This window comes from Bactrocera tryoni, chromosome 5 (genome assembly GCF_016617805.1).
Source record: "Bactrocera tryoni isolate S06 chromosome 5, CSIRO_BtryS06_freeze2, whole genome shotgun sequence".
Classification (NCBI taxonomy): domain Eukaryota; kingdom Metazoa; phylum Arthropoda; class Insecta; order Diptera; family Tephritidae; genus Bactrocera; species Bactrocera tryoni.
This window is the reverse complement of record NC_052503.1, coordinates 80400019-80419238: the sequence shown is the minus strand read 5'-3', so window position 1 is coordinate 80419238 and position 19220 is coordinate 80400019. Positions and strand designations below refer to the sequence as shown.

The 19220-nt window shown below is 31.6% G+C and overlaps 3 protein-coding genes across 8 annotated transcripts in view; all 3 read right to left on the bottom strand.

The window, feature by feature from the left end:
• Nucleotides 1-14593, bottom strand: part of LOC120777672 (serine/threonine-protein phosphatase rdgC) — a 124917-nt gene extending 110324 nt beyond the window's left edge. For 4 of the 5 annotated variants that reach the window (XM_040109135.1, XM_040109131.1, XM_040109134.1 and 1 more), the window contains exon 1: nucleotides 14146-14593. The gene's annotated coding sequence lies outside the window, so the exon portion shown is untranslated. The remainder of the gene's footprint in view (nucleotides 1-14145) is intronic. The other variant, XM_040109132.1, reaches the window with a different exon arrangement.
• Nucleotides 14594-15848: 1255 nt separating this feature from the next.
• On the bottom strand, nucleotides 15849-19047 carry LOC120778007 (deoxycytidylate deaminase). The gene is made up of 2 exons (XM_040109670.1): nucleotides 18956-19047; nucleotides 15849-16706 (listed from the first exon to the last, which is right to left on the bottom strand). The coding sequence occupies exon 2, from the start codon at nucleotides 16683-16685 to the stop codon at nucleotides 15930-15932; it is 756 nt and encodes a 251-aa protein (XP_039965604.1). The 5' UTR covers nucleotides 16686-16706; nucleotides 18956-19047; the 3' UTR covers nucleotides 15849-15929.
• Nucleotides 17698-18764, bottom strand: LOC120778008 (clathrin light chain). 2 transcript variants are annotated; one of them, XM_040109672.1, is made up of 2 exons: nucleotides 18609-18764; nucleotides 17698-18477 (listed from the first exon to the last, which is right to left on the bottom strand). In XM_040109672.1, exon 2 carries the CDS (start codon nucleotides 18454-18456, stop codon nucleotides 17812-17814), a length of 645 nt encoding a protein of 214 aa, XP_039965606.1. In that variant the 5' UTR covers nucleotides 18457-18477; nucleotides 18609-18764; the 3' UTR covers nucleotides 17698-17811. The 2 variants fall into 2 exon arrangements, with proteins under 2 accessions (XP_039965606.1, XP_039965607.1); XM_040109673.1 differs by having other exon boundaries at nucleotides 18642-18764.
• Nucleotides 19048-19220: the final 173 nt, after the last annotated feature.

The following is a 19220-nucleotide window of genomic DNA, read 5'->3' as shown; positions in this document are numbered from 1 at the left end:
ACATTTGCAGTTTAACATGCCTTCGTGTGTGTGTGGGTATGTCGGGGGAAAATCGATTGTACTTGAAATTGACATAGCGAGAAAATCATAAGCTGGCGCAACAACAGTAATTCCCACAGATAGCAATATGCGCTAAGTGAATGAAAATCATTTGCAGAATTTTGACGCAATACTGCTGCAGCTGAATGCCGCTTAAGTCATTCAAGGCTTAAGCAGCAAGCAAAGCGTGGAAGCAAGGCAACGTGTTAATGTATGGTTGATTGTGTTTATGGCTAAGAAACTGCAGAAAAATGCATGGTTGAATGCTCTTAGCTTGATTAAGCCACATGTGACACGGAATGCAGAGGCATGGCGAATAAATTGCCGCAGACTTTATTGTCTAAATATTAAAGATTTTTTTAGAATTAAGTGATTGTATTATTCAGAGCATCTAAATAAGGAAAACAAAAAAAAATAGTCAAACAATTGTCGCTATATGCTATAGTGGTCTGATCTGAAAATTTTTTTCGAAATTTGTAAGATTGCCGTGGACAATGATCCAAGTCAAATTTCTTAAAGATATTTTGTTAGATAAAAATATTTCCATACAATGATTTGATTTGTATTGCAGCTGTATACTATAATGCTCCGATCTGAACAATTTCTTCGGAGGTTGTAGCGTTGCCTGTGACAATAAGTTTTGCCAAATTTCGTGAAGATATTTGACCAAATGAAACAATTTTCCATACAAAGGCTTGATTTTGATTGATAGCCTTGATTTTGATTACAGTGATACGATCTGAACGATTTCTACGGAGATTGTACTATTGTCTTTGACAATAACCCAAGCCGAATTTCGTGAAGATACCTCCTTAAATAAAAAAGGTTCCCATATAAGCACTTGGATTTTATCGTCCACTTGGTATGGCAGCTATAAGCTATAGTGATCCGATATGGTCAATTCCGACCAACTAGCAGCTACTTGGGGAGGAAAGGATGCATACAGAATTTCAGCTCGTTATCTCAAAAACTGAGTGACTAGTGCGCGTATAAACAGACAGCCATGGCTAAGTCGACTTAGCAAGCAAGTTTAAATTAGTGCACGATTTCGATTTCAACAGACAAATCGGCAATAAGCATATGTTTTACTTAAATAAAATTGCATAAAAATACCACATGTATATAGTAAACACATTACATTGAAAAAAAAAAACAACAAAAAAAATTTAAAAAATAGAAATCACGCAACAATTTAGCACGTCGCAGCTTGCATTATATATTTCGGCAATCGGATTTTTTTTATAAATTTGTGCATGCGTGTACGTATGTACGTGTGGGTTATTGTACTGTTATCGCAGAAACTCAACTACAGCGACAATCAAGGAATGTCACTCATACGCCATGGCCTGTCAAGAGTATATTGACATTTTATTTGTATATGTATGTTCACACTGTGTCCATCAATCTACACGGTTGCTGATTTTGAAAATATCACAAGGGAAGATTGCTGGCAAAAAATAAAAAAAAGTATAAAACAACAAAAATAAATAGCAAAAGCTGCCACTTAGCTATAAGTGGATGAGATTGCAGATTTGTAGGACGTGTGGGGTATGGACAAATAATTTATTTAAATCAAAAATTTATTGGATTGGATTGGAAATGACTTTCAGCACAAAAATAATTTGTTTTCAAATAGCAGCCAGAAATAAGTTAACATATAATTACGAATAATAAATAACAATAAAAAAAAATTAAATTTTACTTAAATTTAGCTTACTAGATTTTTAAAATTCACTGCTTGAACTATACCAAAGTATCTGCCGGCTTGTGACCTGACTTAAAGCAGATATGAAAAAACATAAGTGAACAATTCCGCTCAACTGCCCACTTAGTGGCGCCAAAAAGCATGCTAAATCGAGCATAAAACATGACAAAGTTCTTATTACTGACAGCAGCGCAATTAAATTAATCCGTAATGCGACAACTTTAAGCAAGCGCAGGCAGAAACAAATGTATTTTCACTAATTATAGCGAAGCTACAAAAAGTTTCATAATTGTTGTTGCCATACTTTAACTGCTAAGTATTATTATAGACTGCATAAATATATTAACGTTTGTATTGATTTTACTAAGTATAATGTTGTTGGACTTGGAAAATAAGAGGAATAAAAAGAATATACATATCTCGTTTAAAAAAAAAGTTTTCCATACAAAAACTTGACTTTGTTCGATCAGTTTGTATGGCAGCTATATGATATAGTAAGCCGATCCAAACAATTTCTTCGGAGATTGCATTTTTGCCTTGGACAATAGCACATGTCAAATTTCTTGACGATATCTCCTTTAATAAAAAAGTTTTCCTTACAAAAACTTGATTTTGAGCGTCCTATTTGTATGGGAACTATATGCTGTATTAGTGCGATATTGGCAGTTCCGACAAATGAGCAGCTTCTTGGGGAGAAAACAACGCCTGAAGAATTTCAGATCGATATCTCAAAAACTAAGGGCTTTTCGTATATACAGACAGAGAGACTGATAAGGGTAAGTCGAGTCAGCTCATCTTCTGGGTGTGGCAAACTTAGTTTATTCTGTTCAGGGTATAAATACATCTATTCTATACTTACAGAATTAAAAAATTATAAGGCACAAAGAAAACGTATATAAAAATAACTAGCTTTGAGCTTGTTAAAGCCTTAGACAAGAGTATTGTTTATGGGAATTGGGTTTGTGTATCAACCTCAAATAATATTCGCCACATTTAAATGTATTATTTTGTAAATTTTACTCAATTTTACAGACACAATTTAAGCTTCACTTCATCTGATAACATATAGTGGCGAAAACAACCTTAAAATACAGATTTCACCTACTCAGACTTCAACTGAAATCACAACTGAGATTACACACCAGCAACTAGTCACAGATTTATCTCACTGCAATGGAGATTCACGTTTGGATTATAGTGCTTGGAGATGGACGAGATGTTGACTACGTTGTTTAGGAATATTTTCCGATAAAGCACTAAATATGCTTGCCATATTACGCTTTGCTTCGACACTGATTCCACATCTTTTCGCTTTTTCTTTCGCAAACACTTTACTACTCGTTATGCCTGATTCTATTTTTATCTTCGCCGTCCACTTCTTGTTGTCTTCCCTCACACCTAAACACATCAGGAATTTCAGCATTTCTTTCAGTTTCTTTGTTTTTCCTTTGAAGCGCTTACCGAAAAGCTGTAAGTTACATTACTACGCTACTAAAGTCTTTCCGTTGCTCACTTTGGGGAGAGGCGTTCTAAGCGCAATTTCCAGCACCAACAGTCAGTCGCACAAATCATAGCTGCTTATTAGCATTGTTGTCATTTATTTATGTTTCTTGTTTTTGTTGGTGATAATGGCTTTTTAAGCGTTAGGTTTTCCTTGAGAAAAAGCGTCGCTGGCAGCAGTTATCATACAAGAACATAAACATAGATTTCGCAAAGTTTAGCGATTTTTGTTATACTTGTGATAAGATCTAATTAGTATGGATAACGTTTAAGTGAAAGTAGTGGGAGCAGACTGGCATAAATGATGAGTGCTTTGGTGCTTTTCCCTTATAGGTCAGCATGTATGAACTATGAGATTAAAGAAGTTAAGCATTTGATGCAGACAGGAAATTAAATTGTTAGAAGGGCAAAGGGAACGTTGAAAAAATTGCTGAAAAATGTACTAATATAATTTCGAAAGGCAAGCCGAGCATTAAATTGATAGAAGAAATAGAGAAAAAATTGCCGAAGCTATGAATTAACTGGTATTTTCACATCCTATTAACTGAATTCTGGTATCAAAAATGGTATTTCGGCATTTAAGGAAAACCTTTGCCTACATTTAGACGCTTTTAAGCAAAGACACATACCAGAACTTATAATTAAAATGTACTAAAATAATTACGATAGGCAAGCATAGCACTAAATTGATCGCAGAAAACATAAAAACTTATAAAAAGTAAATTGCAGAAATTTCCAAAAGCGTTGCCTACATTTAAGTGATATTTAGCCAAGATACATACCAGAAATTATAATTATTTAATTATTTCGAAAATTGATGGATGAAATGTAGAAAATTTGTTAAAACCACGAATTAGCTGTGAGTTCACATCTATTTAAGATAAAGTTCTGTCTACAGAATTCTGGTAACAAAAACGGCATGCCAGTATTTAAAGAAAAATGTTGCCTACATTTAGGATTACGTTAGCGAAGACATACACCCAATTATAAAACTATTACCTCAGCTTCAAATTGCCTATGGAATAAATTAATTTTTAATTTTTATATCTTTTAATGAATTCCGTATTCCGAAATACAATCAAACTCCAGCATAAATTATACCGGTGGTGAATAACTCACAAACTCTAAAACAAGCTAGTAACTTTAAACGGTAGAATACCATTTCAATTAACAGTAATTCAGCAGAGAAAAACTTCTTTCAGCTGCCAGCCTCCATAAGCCGGATTTACATGGTTGATTTCATTCTCTGATTTTGATTATTTGAGCAACCAATAAATTTGCATGCATTAAAGTTACGTTGATTAAAACGCAAAGGATGGTGCACACAAGAACAAAATCCGGAACACGGCGCCGTATGACAAATTTGTGTTGTTGTTAATCTAAAATATACACAAGAGTATTTGGTAGCTGATTGGTTTCATTAGAATAGACGCGTGCTCGAAAGGGAGGACAGTTTTTAGTTAATCTTTGCAGTTCAGGTTTAATTAAATGTATATGTATACAGGGTGCTCTTTTAAAGGTTTACAAGTTAGATGTGTATTTTAACAGTTGATTTGACAGCTATCCCTTCAGGAAACTCTTTATAAGAAATTATAATTGAAAAATCATTCAATTTTTTATTTTTTGTGCTTTGTCATTTCGTTAATATAAAATTTTAGGACTTTATTAAAAATTTAAGAATTAAATGTAAATATGAATTTAGATAAATTCAAACGTTTTTAAATTAAAAAAAAAATATATATATATATATATGTATGTACATATATTAACTATATTAAAAATATATACATATATCATATACATTTTTTCTATAATATAAATTGGAGTCTGGCGAATAATTCGGGTTTGTTTTCTATTATAAATTTTTATAGCTTCCCAAATATATTTATTTAACTTTATGTTTACCATCAACACTCAATTCTCAAAAAATGCGTATCTTTTACAGCGCTTCAGTTTAATAGCCGCAAGAACAACAAAACATTTATAGCAGATTGAATATTGTGTCGAAATCATTTTATAGTTCAACACAGTGCTCGATTCAAAATTTATAATGCCTGCGATTCAACGTTAACCGTAGCGCAAGACAGATGCGTTAAACCGAGAATTCAAATATAAATTTCGCCTGATTTTATAAATAAACATTTTGGTAATCAAAAAAATAATGTCTGGTAATATTTATATAACATTATAGAAAACTGAACATGTGGCCTACTTGTGGAAAAATGTTAACTTTGTTCAGATATTCGCATAATTCTTTTTAACTTCTTCTACTTAGAGGAAGATAAAATGAAAAATTTATTTTTTGGAGTTGCCACTTTTTTGTTATAAATTTGGAAAAAGTTAAGAATTGTAATATCTGGACCCTTAAAAAGATATTAAAAGTAAATTCACAAACATTTTATGTTATGTAGTTTTTACTTTTTTAATAAAAAAAAGAACTAAATGTATGTATTAAATATGAAGTTTCCACTTAGGCAAAAATTACCCATTAAGGGATATTAAATTTACTTTTATTCATTGTTTGATGGAGTTGACATCTTTTTTTGTTTATTATACATTTGGAAAAAATTAAGAATTGTAATATCTATACCCATTGAAAAATATCAAAATTACATTTTTACAAAAAATGTATTTTATGGAGTTGCCATTCTTTTGTTATAAATTTGGAAAAAGTTAAGAATTGTAGTATCTGTACCCACTGAAAAAAATCAAAAGTACATTAAAAAAAAATTATTTAATGGAGTTGCCACTCTTTTATTAAAATTATTGAAAAATTTCAATATGTATTAATTAAGAAGTTTTAACTGTGATAGATTGATACATTGAGTGATATTAAAAATATTTTTAAATTTTTTTGTGGAGTTGCCACTTTTTTATTATTCATTTTGTGTTTTACAAATTATAAGTCAGTATGTGGTTGCCACCTTTATTAAATGTGCAAATAAGAATGCATATGTTGCCTTAAAATTTAAAAAATGCAATGAGAACAATAAATAAAGAATTTTATAAAAAATTTAAGTAAAATAAAACTGTATGACATTGCCACCTTATTTTAAAAGTTAAAAGTACTACATTATATTATTAAACTGCAAAAGTATGCACAAAAATATTAAATTATCAGCAATCTGGCAACTTTATGCATGAATGCATATTTACAATATCACTCATACGCCGCGGCGAACACGCCGACATAAATCAAGTCACTTCATATTCAGCCTAAAAATATGCTATAAAGAGTATAAAATAAACGCACACAACTACACACACACATATTCACACCGCAATGTGAGCAAACATGTGCTACAAGCGAGCGCAGACAAAAATGTGGCGCGTTTCTGCGCCTAAGCGCTCACTTAAGTGCCATAAGCAAAGCAATACACTCGCGCCGCAAAGCTTACTAAAAATCCATTTCACAGCGATTTCCCTACGCAAGCCGCACGCCGCAGAGAGGACAATAAAACACATAACAACAATAACAATAGCGATTATAATAAAAATAACGGTATTGCCGAAGCAAGCAAAAATTAATTCAAATTCGTGCGAGTTTATGTAAATTTGCTTTTATCCCAACACGCTGTTACGCAGATGGGCGTCGAAGCAATAGCAACAACAATAACATTCAAAACAGCTGAAAGAGATAAATCGAATGTGATGACAAAACAAAAACAAAAACAGCAACAGCGTAAAATAAAGACAACAAATAAGCATGACTTGCGAACGCCATAGATATTTGTAAGCGCGTATGTATGTATTTATGTATTGTAAGTGAAAAGCGCCGCAGATGAAAAATGAAACGCTTTAAATGTGAAACCAGGTGGCGTACGCGTGCTTTTACTGCCGTTGCCGCTGCCGCTGCCGTTGGCTTTGTCATTGTCCTTTTTAGTGTCCTAGGCATGGCCGAAATTTCATTATCCAGCATTTTTGCGAACGTCAAAGTAAACAATAAAAAAATTGCCAATAACGATGACGAAACGACGAGCACTAAACGCCAACAATGCGTAGGTGGGCAGCGCACAACAGAAACAACAACGAAGCAAGCAGGCTAATGGTATGCATCAGCAGCTAGCAAAAGGTGTACGCTGCTGTTGTGGGCGGGTTGTGTGTGTGTGTGGCGCGTTAGTGGTCGCCTGCGACATGAAGTCAATGGCTGAATGCATAAAAAATAACGGAATCGCTTGTTTCGCGTGTTTCATTTCATTTGCACAAACAACAATGTTTGCAAACAGAACTGTATAAATATATACAAGCAGATAGAGGTGCATGTATGGGTGTGGGCGCTGAGGTGTGCGCTAGAGGATATGTCAAAACCAATTTGCTTAAGCTGTAGCGTCAGTCTGTGCGGCAAAGTGGCGTCAGCTATGCCGCTTCTAGAAATTAATGTAATTATTCAATATTATTAAGCAATATTATGTTTTCCATGCGCTTTCAGCTTTGCTATGCCTATTTTATGGCAGTTTTCAAGCCAATAAAGGCAAGGTTGGTGGGCGGTAGGTATAATAGATAACTTAATTGTCTTAAGTAAGATTTGTGAAGAGCTTAAATAATTAGTTTATAAAGTTCAAAAAGATATTGGATCCTGTTCTAATCATCACAATTCTAAGTTGAAGTAAAGAAATTGTATACCAAATTTACAAATTAACCGATTTTTTTCACAATTGAATAACCACCTCCTACCTGCTTCATACAACAAATTTAACGTATTACAGCCTGAATTAACCAAAAAATCGCATATACATACATAAAAAAAATGTTTTCAAAAGACCTAAAAGAAACCGCCTTTGTCATTGGACTGTCACCTAAATATTAGCATCAATCAATCAAATGGAAATGAAAAGGCAAAAGTGCGTAAGTGGCCAGGTGAAAAAGGAGATACAAGTTGTGAAATTCTTTTTCCAGTAGCTGTATTTGTAAATATCCACAAAAAAAAAGATAATATACCTTTTTAATAATATTTTGTATGGAGAGAATAGTGGAAATTACTTTTTGCACAGCAAATTAATAAAAAAGTTTACGCAAAAGCTCTGAGATTAATATAAGTATATTTTTAAAATAAAAAATGATCTTTGATTAAGAATATGAATACTTTTATTTTTCCATAAGTAAAAAATTATTTTTTTTTTTATTGTTTAATTTATTCATAAAAAATATTTTATTTATTATATATTTTTATTTTTTTCATAGAAAAAATATTTAAACTTTATTTTCTTTTATGATTAATTATGACTTTTGTGTCCAAAAATAAACATATTTATTATTATATATTGTTTATATAAAAAAAAATATTTTTTCCATGCGAATAAATATTTTTATTTGTCATTGGAATGTCCATACAAAAAACTATTTTTATTTTTTATTTAAAATAATTTTTATTTTCCTTATATGGACAAATTCTTTATTTAAAAATATTTTATTTCTTTTTTATTTAAAAATATTTTATTTATTTTTTAATTAAAAATATTTTTATTTAATATTTATTTTTGTTTTTTTCCATAGAAAAAGCAATAATTAAGTTTTACTATTTTTTTTATGATTAATTATGACTTTTATGACTAAAATTAAAAAATTGTTTCCATACAAAAAAAAATTATTTTTTATATATTTTTCTTTTTTATTTAAAAATTTTTGTGTTCATTTTTCTATGATTAGTTATGACTCTTATGACTTAAAATAAAAATATTCGAAAAATTGTTATATTTAAAGAACAGAAAATCTGTATACATAAAAAAAATTTAAACTTAAGACAGTCTTTCAATACTATTCAACAAATTTTTAATTTCGCTAAAAAAATTATATTTGTTAAGAATAAAATATAAATTTTCACACAACTAAATAGGTAAAAATCGAATGAGCCGAAAAATAAATAATTTTTTTTTATTTTAAAATATATAAGCACTAATTATCTAAAATATAAGCTTAACTGCAGTGTACTTTCGCTTAAACGCGCCTAGATGTAGGCAACACTTTGTCGTATTTCAGTGTCTCCCTTTAGCGCAATGAAAATGTTCACTTTTGGGCCGATTATATCATCTCAAATATTGTTCAAATCGATGAGATGCTGGCAATAATTTCTAAATTTTTATTTAGTCATTATTCACCATTCAGCATAATTGGTGTGTGTCTTCGCTTAAACGTAATGCAGCTAAATGTAGGCAACACTTTCGTATTACAATTTTCTTAACAGAATGAAAATTTATCCCAATTTTTGGTTTATTACAACATATAAAGAAAATTTTTTATAAAAATTGCAAACAAAAAAATAGTGGTTTTTGATGGAAACTCTATTATTAAGGATATAATATTTCGGCAAAATTTGAAATATTCATGAAAGCATAAAAAATCTATAAAATTTTACAAAATTCAGTATAAAATTTTATTTATTTTATTGCTCTAAATCCTAACCGATTTAAGATTTAAATTTTGTGCATACTTTGGAGTTCGTTTAAGGGGTTTGAGTAAGCTTTAAATTTAAATATTATTTGCCGATTGAATTGGTCTAAATTTTCAATTTCGTTAAAGTGTTTTGCATAGGCTTTATATTTAAGTATTGCTTGGCGATAAGCTTTGTCCTGGTAATAGAGTATACATATTTTGAATTCCATCTCTTGTTCCACTCGCATTCAAGACAGTTACAGCAAAGGGCAATTGAAAAAGTAAAGCCCCCAAAAAGCCTTTAATTAACATTTACTTTATTTGCCCTTTTTAACAAAAGTTACGGAGTATTTGGTTACTTGTGGCCAACATTTTCGCAGTTATTTTGTTTTGTAATTTATAAGCCGGTTACCAATAACTGAAATGTGCAGCAAGCGAGTGGCTCAAAAGCCACTGGGCATGCACTGCCAACTTCAGCAATGACCTTTTTGCCGATTTCGTTTGCTCTGTTGAATTTCTGTATTATTTACATTTTCGTTACTTATTTCGCTTGCCAATCTCAATTATGCACCCTTTTTCATGTTCAACGATAATTTACATGTTCAATGCGTTCCACCAATGCACGCCGCTTACATCTTTCTTGCTCACACCCACGCTCGTTAGGTTATCATTTATCTTTTCCTCGTCTGCTGTTTTGCTTTTGGACAGATTTTTTTCGATTCTTTTTAGCCACCTATTCGGCTTTTGTTTACTATTACGCGTACGCACAACTTTGGTTTATGGTTGAGTAGAGCAAATTAAGTACTTTATTCCATCCGATGGGCGGTGGCAACACTTTGTATATTTATCTCCGTTAACATTTTGGTAAAAATGCGCGACCCGCTAGCGGTTGGGCTAAATGTGGCCGTTGGCGTATTAAATCATACTTTTTCCTGTTTTTATTGCTATCGGTTTGCCGAGTGCTTCCTTGGAGACTTCACTCCACTGCCTCTAACGAAGACACACACACATATGAAGATAATGTGCACATGGCATAGCTGTACGCCTTTGCTACGCCTAACACACATTCACCATTTATGCTTTAACAAATCTCGGAAAAGGGAATTTGTGGAAAAGGGGCTAACGAATTCCGAATGTGTTACAAATAGCAAAACGGGAAAATGTATGCGTGTTTAGAAAACGCTGTGATTAAAGTATATTTTTATTTGAGGTTATGGTGTGATAGTTATCGCAGGTAAAATGAACTCGGCTTCACTAAGAAATATACTAAATATGTGGTTAAATTTTAAGTGCTGAAGTAACCAAAAATATTAAAAAGATGAGGTTTTGAGGTGCTTCTACTTGAAACTGCAGGAGAGCCAATAGTTGATTGTCGAAATTTATTCAAAAAAGGACGCGAGTAGTGATAGGAAATTAGTTTTCCAAATATAATTAATGTACCTATGCATTCTTTCGAGTTGCTGGGTCAATAGCTTGAGAGTATACGTGAATCAAGTGGTAATCAATAGTTAGATAGACGGAAAAGTAAACTCAGATACACAGCGCCTACAAGTATGCTTTTTTTCTCTGGTAAGAAGTCATCCTTCAGTTAAGTTCTGGCTAACTTAACAGAGACTCCTTTCGATAAAACATTTTTTTCAACCAGAATTTAAATGACACGTGATTGCTAACCAGACATGGAGATGCCTTTAATGTGATAAACTCTCTTAAGGGTTGCAGTTTTCAACTTCCGGTGGCCGGAAATGACAAAACGAATATTTAAATTAATGCAAATAAAAGGCATGGAAACTCGATCAAAACTTCGATTGCTATTATTTCTTATATTTATACGCTGAGCATGTTCATCTGTCTCCATATACCATACACGAACTAGACCCTCAGTATTTGAGATATCGTTCTGAGATTTTTCGCAAGTTATGCTCTAGCCAAAAAACTGCTCATTTGTCGGAAACGCCGATATCGGACCACTATAGCATATAGCTGCCATACAAACTGAACGACCGGAAATAAGGTCCTAATGGAAAACTTTTTTATTTGACGAGATATCTGCCCAAAATTGAACATAGACTATTGTCTAAAATAAGGTTACAATTTCCGAACATATCGTTCGAATCAGACGACTATAGCATATAGCTGCTATACCATACAAACTAATCTAACAAAAACAATTATGATTAAAGATTTTTTTCCTTACAAAGTAGCCTAATTTATTGGAGATATGGAATATATATATAAATAAATATTGATTTATGAGCGCTTAATACTTTCACATAAATAAACATAATAATTTCAATATTTTTAAAAACGAAAATCCATATTTATGCAGATTTAATATTAATGTACCATAAAGAAAATCTTTTCAAATACATATTTTAATTACCTTTCCAACTGTTGTCCGGCGGATGTCTGTCTGTCCATATATACATATGTACATGTACATGTGTTGTTGCCCCGCAGACAATTTTCAACACCGAAATGCTGTAAAGTTTTTTCGTCGGCTAGATTGGGCACTTCAACGAAATTCCCACGCACACACAAAGTTGACGAAATATTTATGAATATTCTTGCTACATTTGATGCTCGGCATTTCATCAAAATATACACATACACACGCGCATAAGTGTGCTAATGTATTTCTCCAACATTTGGCGTGCAATTCTTTCTACATTTTTTTACTTTTCTTACAACAAAAAACATTTACACAACACATATGGTGCGGTGCGGCTATAAACTATGCACATCAGCAAGCAAGCACAGGCACACAAACACACACACTGGCATCATTTGCGAAGCAGATCTTTCATAATTTCAGCATCTCCACATTTTGTTTCCCAGCCGCATTGGCCAAGTTGTGTTTTTGCAGCTATTTTTACCTAATTTCCACTCAAAATTGCTAAACATTCGCATTAGTGTTGTTTTTGTTTACCTTTTTTTATTATTTTTATTGTATTTGCAGCGATGTGCTGCGAGTGTCTGTTGTTTTTGTCATTTGTCATAGCGGTGTTTGTGCGGCTGACATGAATGCTTTTTTTGCTCGTGTTTTTAAGTATATTTATACTTTTAATTGTTGTCGTGCGTTGGTTTGAAGGCGGCGATGACGGTGTGCGAAATGAAAATGTGGCTGTGGGTATGTGTGTGTGAGCGACCTTGCCGGCGACAATTTTGCTGCGACTGGGGAGGCTTTCCAGCATATTTTTTTTAAGTTCTGCACGCAAATTAGTTCATTTTATTTTATTTTTTCACTTATTAATTTTAGATTATTTTGCTAAATTTCAATTATTTATTTTTATATTTTTTTATTTTTATTTAAAATTATTTAATTTGACTATTATGCGTTGATTATTTGCAAATTTATTTAATTTAAATATTTTTTAAATTATTTGGCATATTTTTTCCTATTCTATAATTATCATTTTAATTATTTTTTTCTTTAATTATATATTTTTTTCTAAATATTATTTCTATAAATTTAAAATAATTTTATTTTATTTTTCATTATGCCATGTACATATATTAAATTTTTTAGTTTATTGTATATATTTTTTTTTTAATTTTAGATTTAATTTTATTAAATGGTTTTTTTATCTAATTATTATTTAAAAAATTTTTCTGTTTAAATTTTTTCAATAATTTAATTTCAATTTTTTTCGTTTCTTACATATTTTTTTTAATTTTTGATTATTGATTTTTTTATCTATTTATTATTTTAATAGTATTTTTTTAATTTATTTAAATATTTTTTTATTTTAGTATTTTATTTTTTTTTTTAGTTTTATGAATTATTTTAATTAATAAGCAATAAGCATTTTAATCAGTTTATTTATTTTTATTAGTTAATAAGAAATATATTTAATTTTTCATTATTAATTATAATAATTGTTAAATTTATTTCTCAATATTTTTTATTAATATTTTTTTAATTTTTGCTATAAATATTCTATATTTAATCTTATTTATAGGGAGAGATATAATATATAAATTTTCAAATATTTTTTTAATTTGAATTTTCAAACGGTATTCTTATATTAATATTTTTAATTTCCCTTTTTTTTAACTAATTTAAAACAAATTTCAATAAATAAATTTATATATTTATTAATATTTAAAAACAAAAAAATTAAAAAATATATATTAAAATATTTATATACATATTTATTATGATGTTTATTAATTTTTAAATATTATTTAAAGAGAAATTTGTATTGTTATTTTTAAATATTTTTTTTTAATTTCCTATTAACATTGTTGTATTATTTTTTATTTTGTTTTTCTTATTTATAACTATTTTCAATTAACTATTTATAAATAGCAATTATTTACAGATTTTATATTTTTTGTTTACTCCTCTTAATGGATTATAAAAATTTAGCATTTTAAAATGCATTCGTATTTTTATCATAGATTTTGCATAATTATATCTCTTTCTTTATTTATCTGCATATAAAATGTATTTTATTCGATAATTAAGCGCTTCAAAATCAACAAATCAAATAAAACACATTCAACAGAATATCAACAAAATTAACACTTACAAATCAACCGAAAAAATGAAATTTATGCGCCTTTTAAAGCTCTTAAGCGCTCTTCACCGCACATAAGCAATTATTTATTTATTTATATTTAATGATTAGTCAGCAATAAAGAGCAACAACTGCACTTCATAAATGACACTGACACTTTGTAAACACGCCGCTTGCACAATAACAACAAAAACACAAAAACATTCACTTTTATTTACAATTTCTCTAATATCTATCAACGAATTCGCGTTGGCTTCCGCGTCCGCGCGACACTTTCAGCACGCTATTGTACCGTTATTCAAGCACACACCGTCGCTCGTGCATGCACACAGAGATACATATGTATATGTACATATGTATGTTTTTAAGTTTACATATGTTGTTGGTACACGTTTATGACGCGTTGTAGCTGCGACAAACACGTCCGCGCCACTTTGAAAGCCATGGAAAACTGATGCCAACACCGTCGTTTCGCATGGTTTTGTTTGTGTGTGGGCCGGCGAAAGAAAAGCGATTTGCACGATGCGACGAAGATGTTAAAATGTTACGCATATGTATGTATGTGCTGGCATGGCACTGTTAGCGCTCAGCTGCTACCAAATGCCATGCACTGTTAAATTTGCGGAGCTGTTAAGTTAACAGAAATCCTTTGTGTACAGTACAGTAGTTATTACACCGATTGCAAGTGACTGTCGGCAGAATGTTCACATGTTCTGATGGCACGTGCATGTCGTGTGCCTGTAAAGTTAACAGTTACACTGTTATTTAGCAGTTGATAGCAAGCAAATGTAAACGATTTGGTTATTACATGGTATGCACGCATGTTGATAAGGGTTAATAAACATTTAAATATAAGCATGTAGTATGTACATATGTTTATATTAGGGTGGGTCGTATTTGCCGAATTAAATATTGTGAAAATCTGTTATTTAATGAATATACATATATATCATTTAAAATTATAAAAAAAATAATTTAAATTAAAAATTTTATTTTTGAATTTCTCAACATTTAGTCTTATTGGAAACTCTTTTAGTTTAAAAAAATCATTATTGAGAAATGAGCTGAGACCTATAGTTTCTTAGTTAAAGTTGTTTTGAATGATCCATTTATCGAATACGCGAATTTATAAAAAAATTCGACCCGCTCTAATGTACATACTTATACACTACGTATGAACGTGTACACTGTACATGTCTTACAAATATCAGAGAGAGAATAACATAGCTGTACTCCTACAGTGTCTGTAGTTGCAGAAGTTTGTTAACATGAGATAAGAGAAACTTCACCAAGCCAACAATGCGTCAATTTTAGCACACTTTAAGGCGCTTCAACTCTAAAGCGTAGAAAACCCACAACTAACGGATCACTATAAAAAAATAGAGATTTTGGCAGCGGTTGTATCATTTAAAATTCGTCGTAATAAATTTATTTAAAAAATATACGTATGTATGTATGTACACATTTTTTTAAGTAAGATGACTTCTTAATTTAGCCTTATCTTTGGAAGTCTTTTTTACATAGTCTATATATGTAGAATTTCAAAAATAATTAAGAAAAAAATAAAAGGCTTGCATTACCAAGGACATGGCAGCAATAAGAAAGCAAGTTATTATACGAACTAAACAAATAACTAAATAAAAATATGTTTAATACATAAAGTATATATAAAAAAAATTGTATATGTATACGCCTTCATTTCGGCGCGTATACTCGAACTAATTTGACAATAAAAACATTAAGTAACAATTTCGAACTCTCAAATACAGCAATATGTACAAAATTGCTGCTGTGCACTACTCTAATTTCTGCAATGTGACACGGGCAGCATGCAACATGCGGCGTGATGCCTTATATATCCACTTCTCAAATAATTTTGAATTCAAATAGAAAACGTTACGTATACCCGACTGTATGATAAGTTTGGCGCACTCATTGCAAGGCATCAATGTGGAATATATAGTGGCGCCGCGTAAGTCTACCGATTGTGCAGAGAATATGGCATCTGATTCAGCGTGTATAACATAGGTGAGTTTATTATTCAAGTGATTCCATTTATCCTTGCCCCACGGGTACGGTTCGCTCGTGTAGTTGGGTGGGAAGTGATTGTAACCAATGCCAATAATACGATTTTTACGATCCACAATGCAAGCGCCCACTTTCGTTTTAGGATCATCACTGCGTGTGGTGGCCAAGAGTGCAATTTCCATGAGGAATTCGTGATCTGTTAACAGTTCATTATTGCCTACACTTATAATACGATTCTTATCATCTAAAACGCATTCTTGTCTGCTATTGTCCGAATTTGCATTGCGTTTCGCAGCAAGTGCACAGATTTCGTTGTGAAATGTTTTATCTGTTAAAAGATTCACGCAGCCTTTATCTACATGATCGTCTAATGGTGAAGGGGAACGTGAACGAAAACTGGTTGAAAGCAATTCGTCGCTAGAATCCGAAGTTGATCGAGAGCAGCTGTCGCCGCTGCTGTTGCTGGAGGTATTGGAGGAGTTGGACTTTGGTGAGGTCGTCAGATCACAGTCATGTTCAGTCATTTTATGCGTATGTGTTTGTGGCTAGAATATAAATATTTTTTTAATAAAAATTAAATTGTATTATGATAACACACGCGAATTTTGTTTATTTGTAGACTCAGGAGACATGGTACAATTTAAATTTTTTTGTTGGTTTTATTTTAAAATTATAAAAATTTAAATTGTAAAAATGTGTAGATAATTTTTCATGCACCACTGCCGAAAAGAGTAGCTATATATAAATAAACACTTATTTAACGAAATAAACGCAAATCATGTAAACCCCCACGAAGCCTGGTTTTTCTTTGCATTTATGGTACATACACACATTTTCAGTTATCATAAGCAGCGTTAAGTCAAAATAACACTTATAGTGAAAAATATGCATTCGATTTGTGCGGCAATTTCTTTGTTAGCAATAATCTCGCAAAGCCACGTCACTTATGCAAGAAGTAAGGAGTCAAATAATAAAGTATTTTTTATCAAAACATTCAGTAATTTATTTTTTCTTTCAGCGCGTTATGAAGAATTCGACCTAAACGATTGTCAACAAAACGCAATTGTAGATGCGGAGTATAGTACATCGACACAACCGCTGACTGCTGATGTCACCTGTTCAGCGTTTTGTAAATTTCGCGAGTTTCCATACGGCGGCTGTGATTGTGTGACGAAGAAATGTGTTTGCGCAAATATGAATTTGAATTTTTGCAATTTTCAGAGTAAAAGATTATTTATATAAAATAAATAAATCTCATAACCAAATGGTTACGAAACATAACTGCACATATTTTTGCCATATGAAATCAAAGAATATTTTTGGGCCTTTAAAGTTTGCAATTATATTTTTTGTAAATTTCAATAAATTCATTTCCTTTAAATTTACATATTGGAAATTTCAGCTAATATGCATATCTATAGACCAATCTAATATAAACAATACTTTTTCAAATTAAATTTGCTTAATAGGTAAATATCTTATTCACTAACTCCTTTTGTGAATCCAATATTCAAAGAAAAAAATAAGCAGACAATATAAGAATCAGCACAAATGTATTGTAAATCTAAGACCGAAATACTATTAATAAACTCGTATGTTAGTGAATGTTTTAGTGCACTAAGGCTTTTCTTGAAGTTTCACTTTAAATAATTAAGCGGTTTTTAGTGGGATGGGATTCTGCTTCAAATGCAAGTAAATGGATCGCATACGTGACACATCCTTGCCGGATTTGTTCACTTTTGGATTAAAATCGCACAATTTTGCAATGCGTTCCCATTCGGTACCCGGTTCCAGTGGGCCACCATTTTCGAGCGCTGCTGCTTGTTTTTCGGCATTACGTGATGCCGCTTTTGTTTTAGCAATTGATTCTTCAGTTTGGCGGAGCCAATCATCTAATTCTTGTTTAGCTTGTTGGCGCAACTCTTCTTTTTTGCGTTCTTCTTCACGATCCTTCTCTTCAAGTCTTTGTTTTTGTTCCTCACGCCATTTTCTAATCTTTTCTGGTTCAATTCGTGAGGGTGGTGGCCCTGAAATACCGACGGGTTCATTCGATTCGCCACCTATCATTTCAAAGCTACCAGTGGAAGAGCCGAGTCCACCACCTGCCACGTTGGGCGCAAGATCATCGCCACCAAGGAGACCATTGCCATCGGTGCTGGGCGGTCCGCTTGCAACAGTACTTGCAGGTGGTACGATTTCGGATTCCAGATCACCGAGAACTGATTGCTCACGTGCTAAAAACTCTGCAGCTGGGTCAACCTCTTCTTTGGGAGCAAAATCATCACCGAAATCCATTTTGAAGTAAGGCAGCAGTCACTGGGGAATTAAGACAATAAGATTTTGGGGCGTATTGTACTTTATTTTATATATCAATAACACGTAGGCAGATTTAAAGCCGAAACGTTGTCTTGACAAAAACAAAATCGGCTTTAAACAAGGATATTTACCTCAAAAATTAGTTAAGTTCAGATTTTTTTTACCTAATCCTCACTTGGTTGAGTCAGCACAAAAAACAATAATTTGTAAAAAAAAGATAAGTAGCAGTAAATTTTTCCCAATCAATGCGTAAAAGTTTACTCTTCTTCTTTACCGAGCAATTGTCAATGAAAGACGTCAGATAGGTATAATGAGCGAGTGAGATAGCACTTGCCAACGAAAAATTCAAATCGAACAAGCCTACACAACAACAACAAAGGCAATAAGCATAGCTAAATATTTCTCCTAAAATATTTCTGATTGTACAAACGTAACTACTTAACTTATTGAATACATATAACATACGCTAATCTCTCACCTTTATACCAACTTTAGTCTGTCTTGATTTGCTAATATGATAATAAAATTTAAAATAATAGCTTTAACACAAACTGTGTGCAAAAATCACTTTGTCCACTCGGAACGCGCGGGAAAAACAATCAGCAAAACAAAATCACGGTTGCATTGTATTGTCAAATTGCAATTAGCAGCTGATGACTTAAAGACAGAATGACTTGAAGTTTCGGAAATCGTATAAATATTAACGAAACTTTGATATTCAAATTTGTTTGTAACTATTTGTA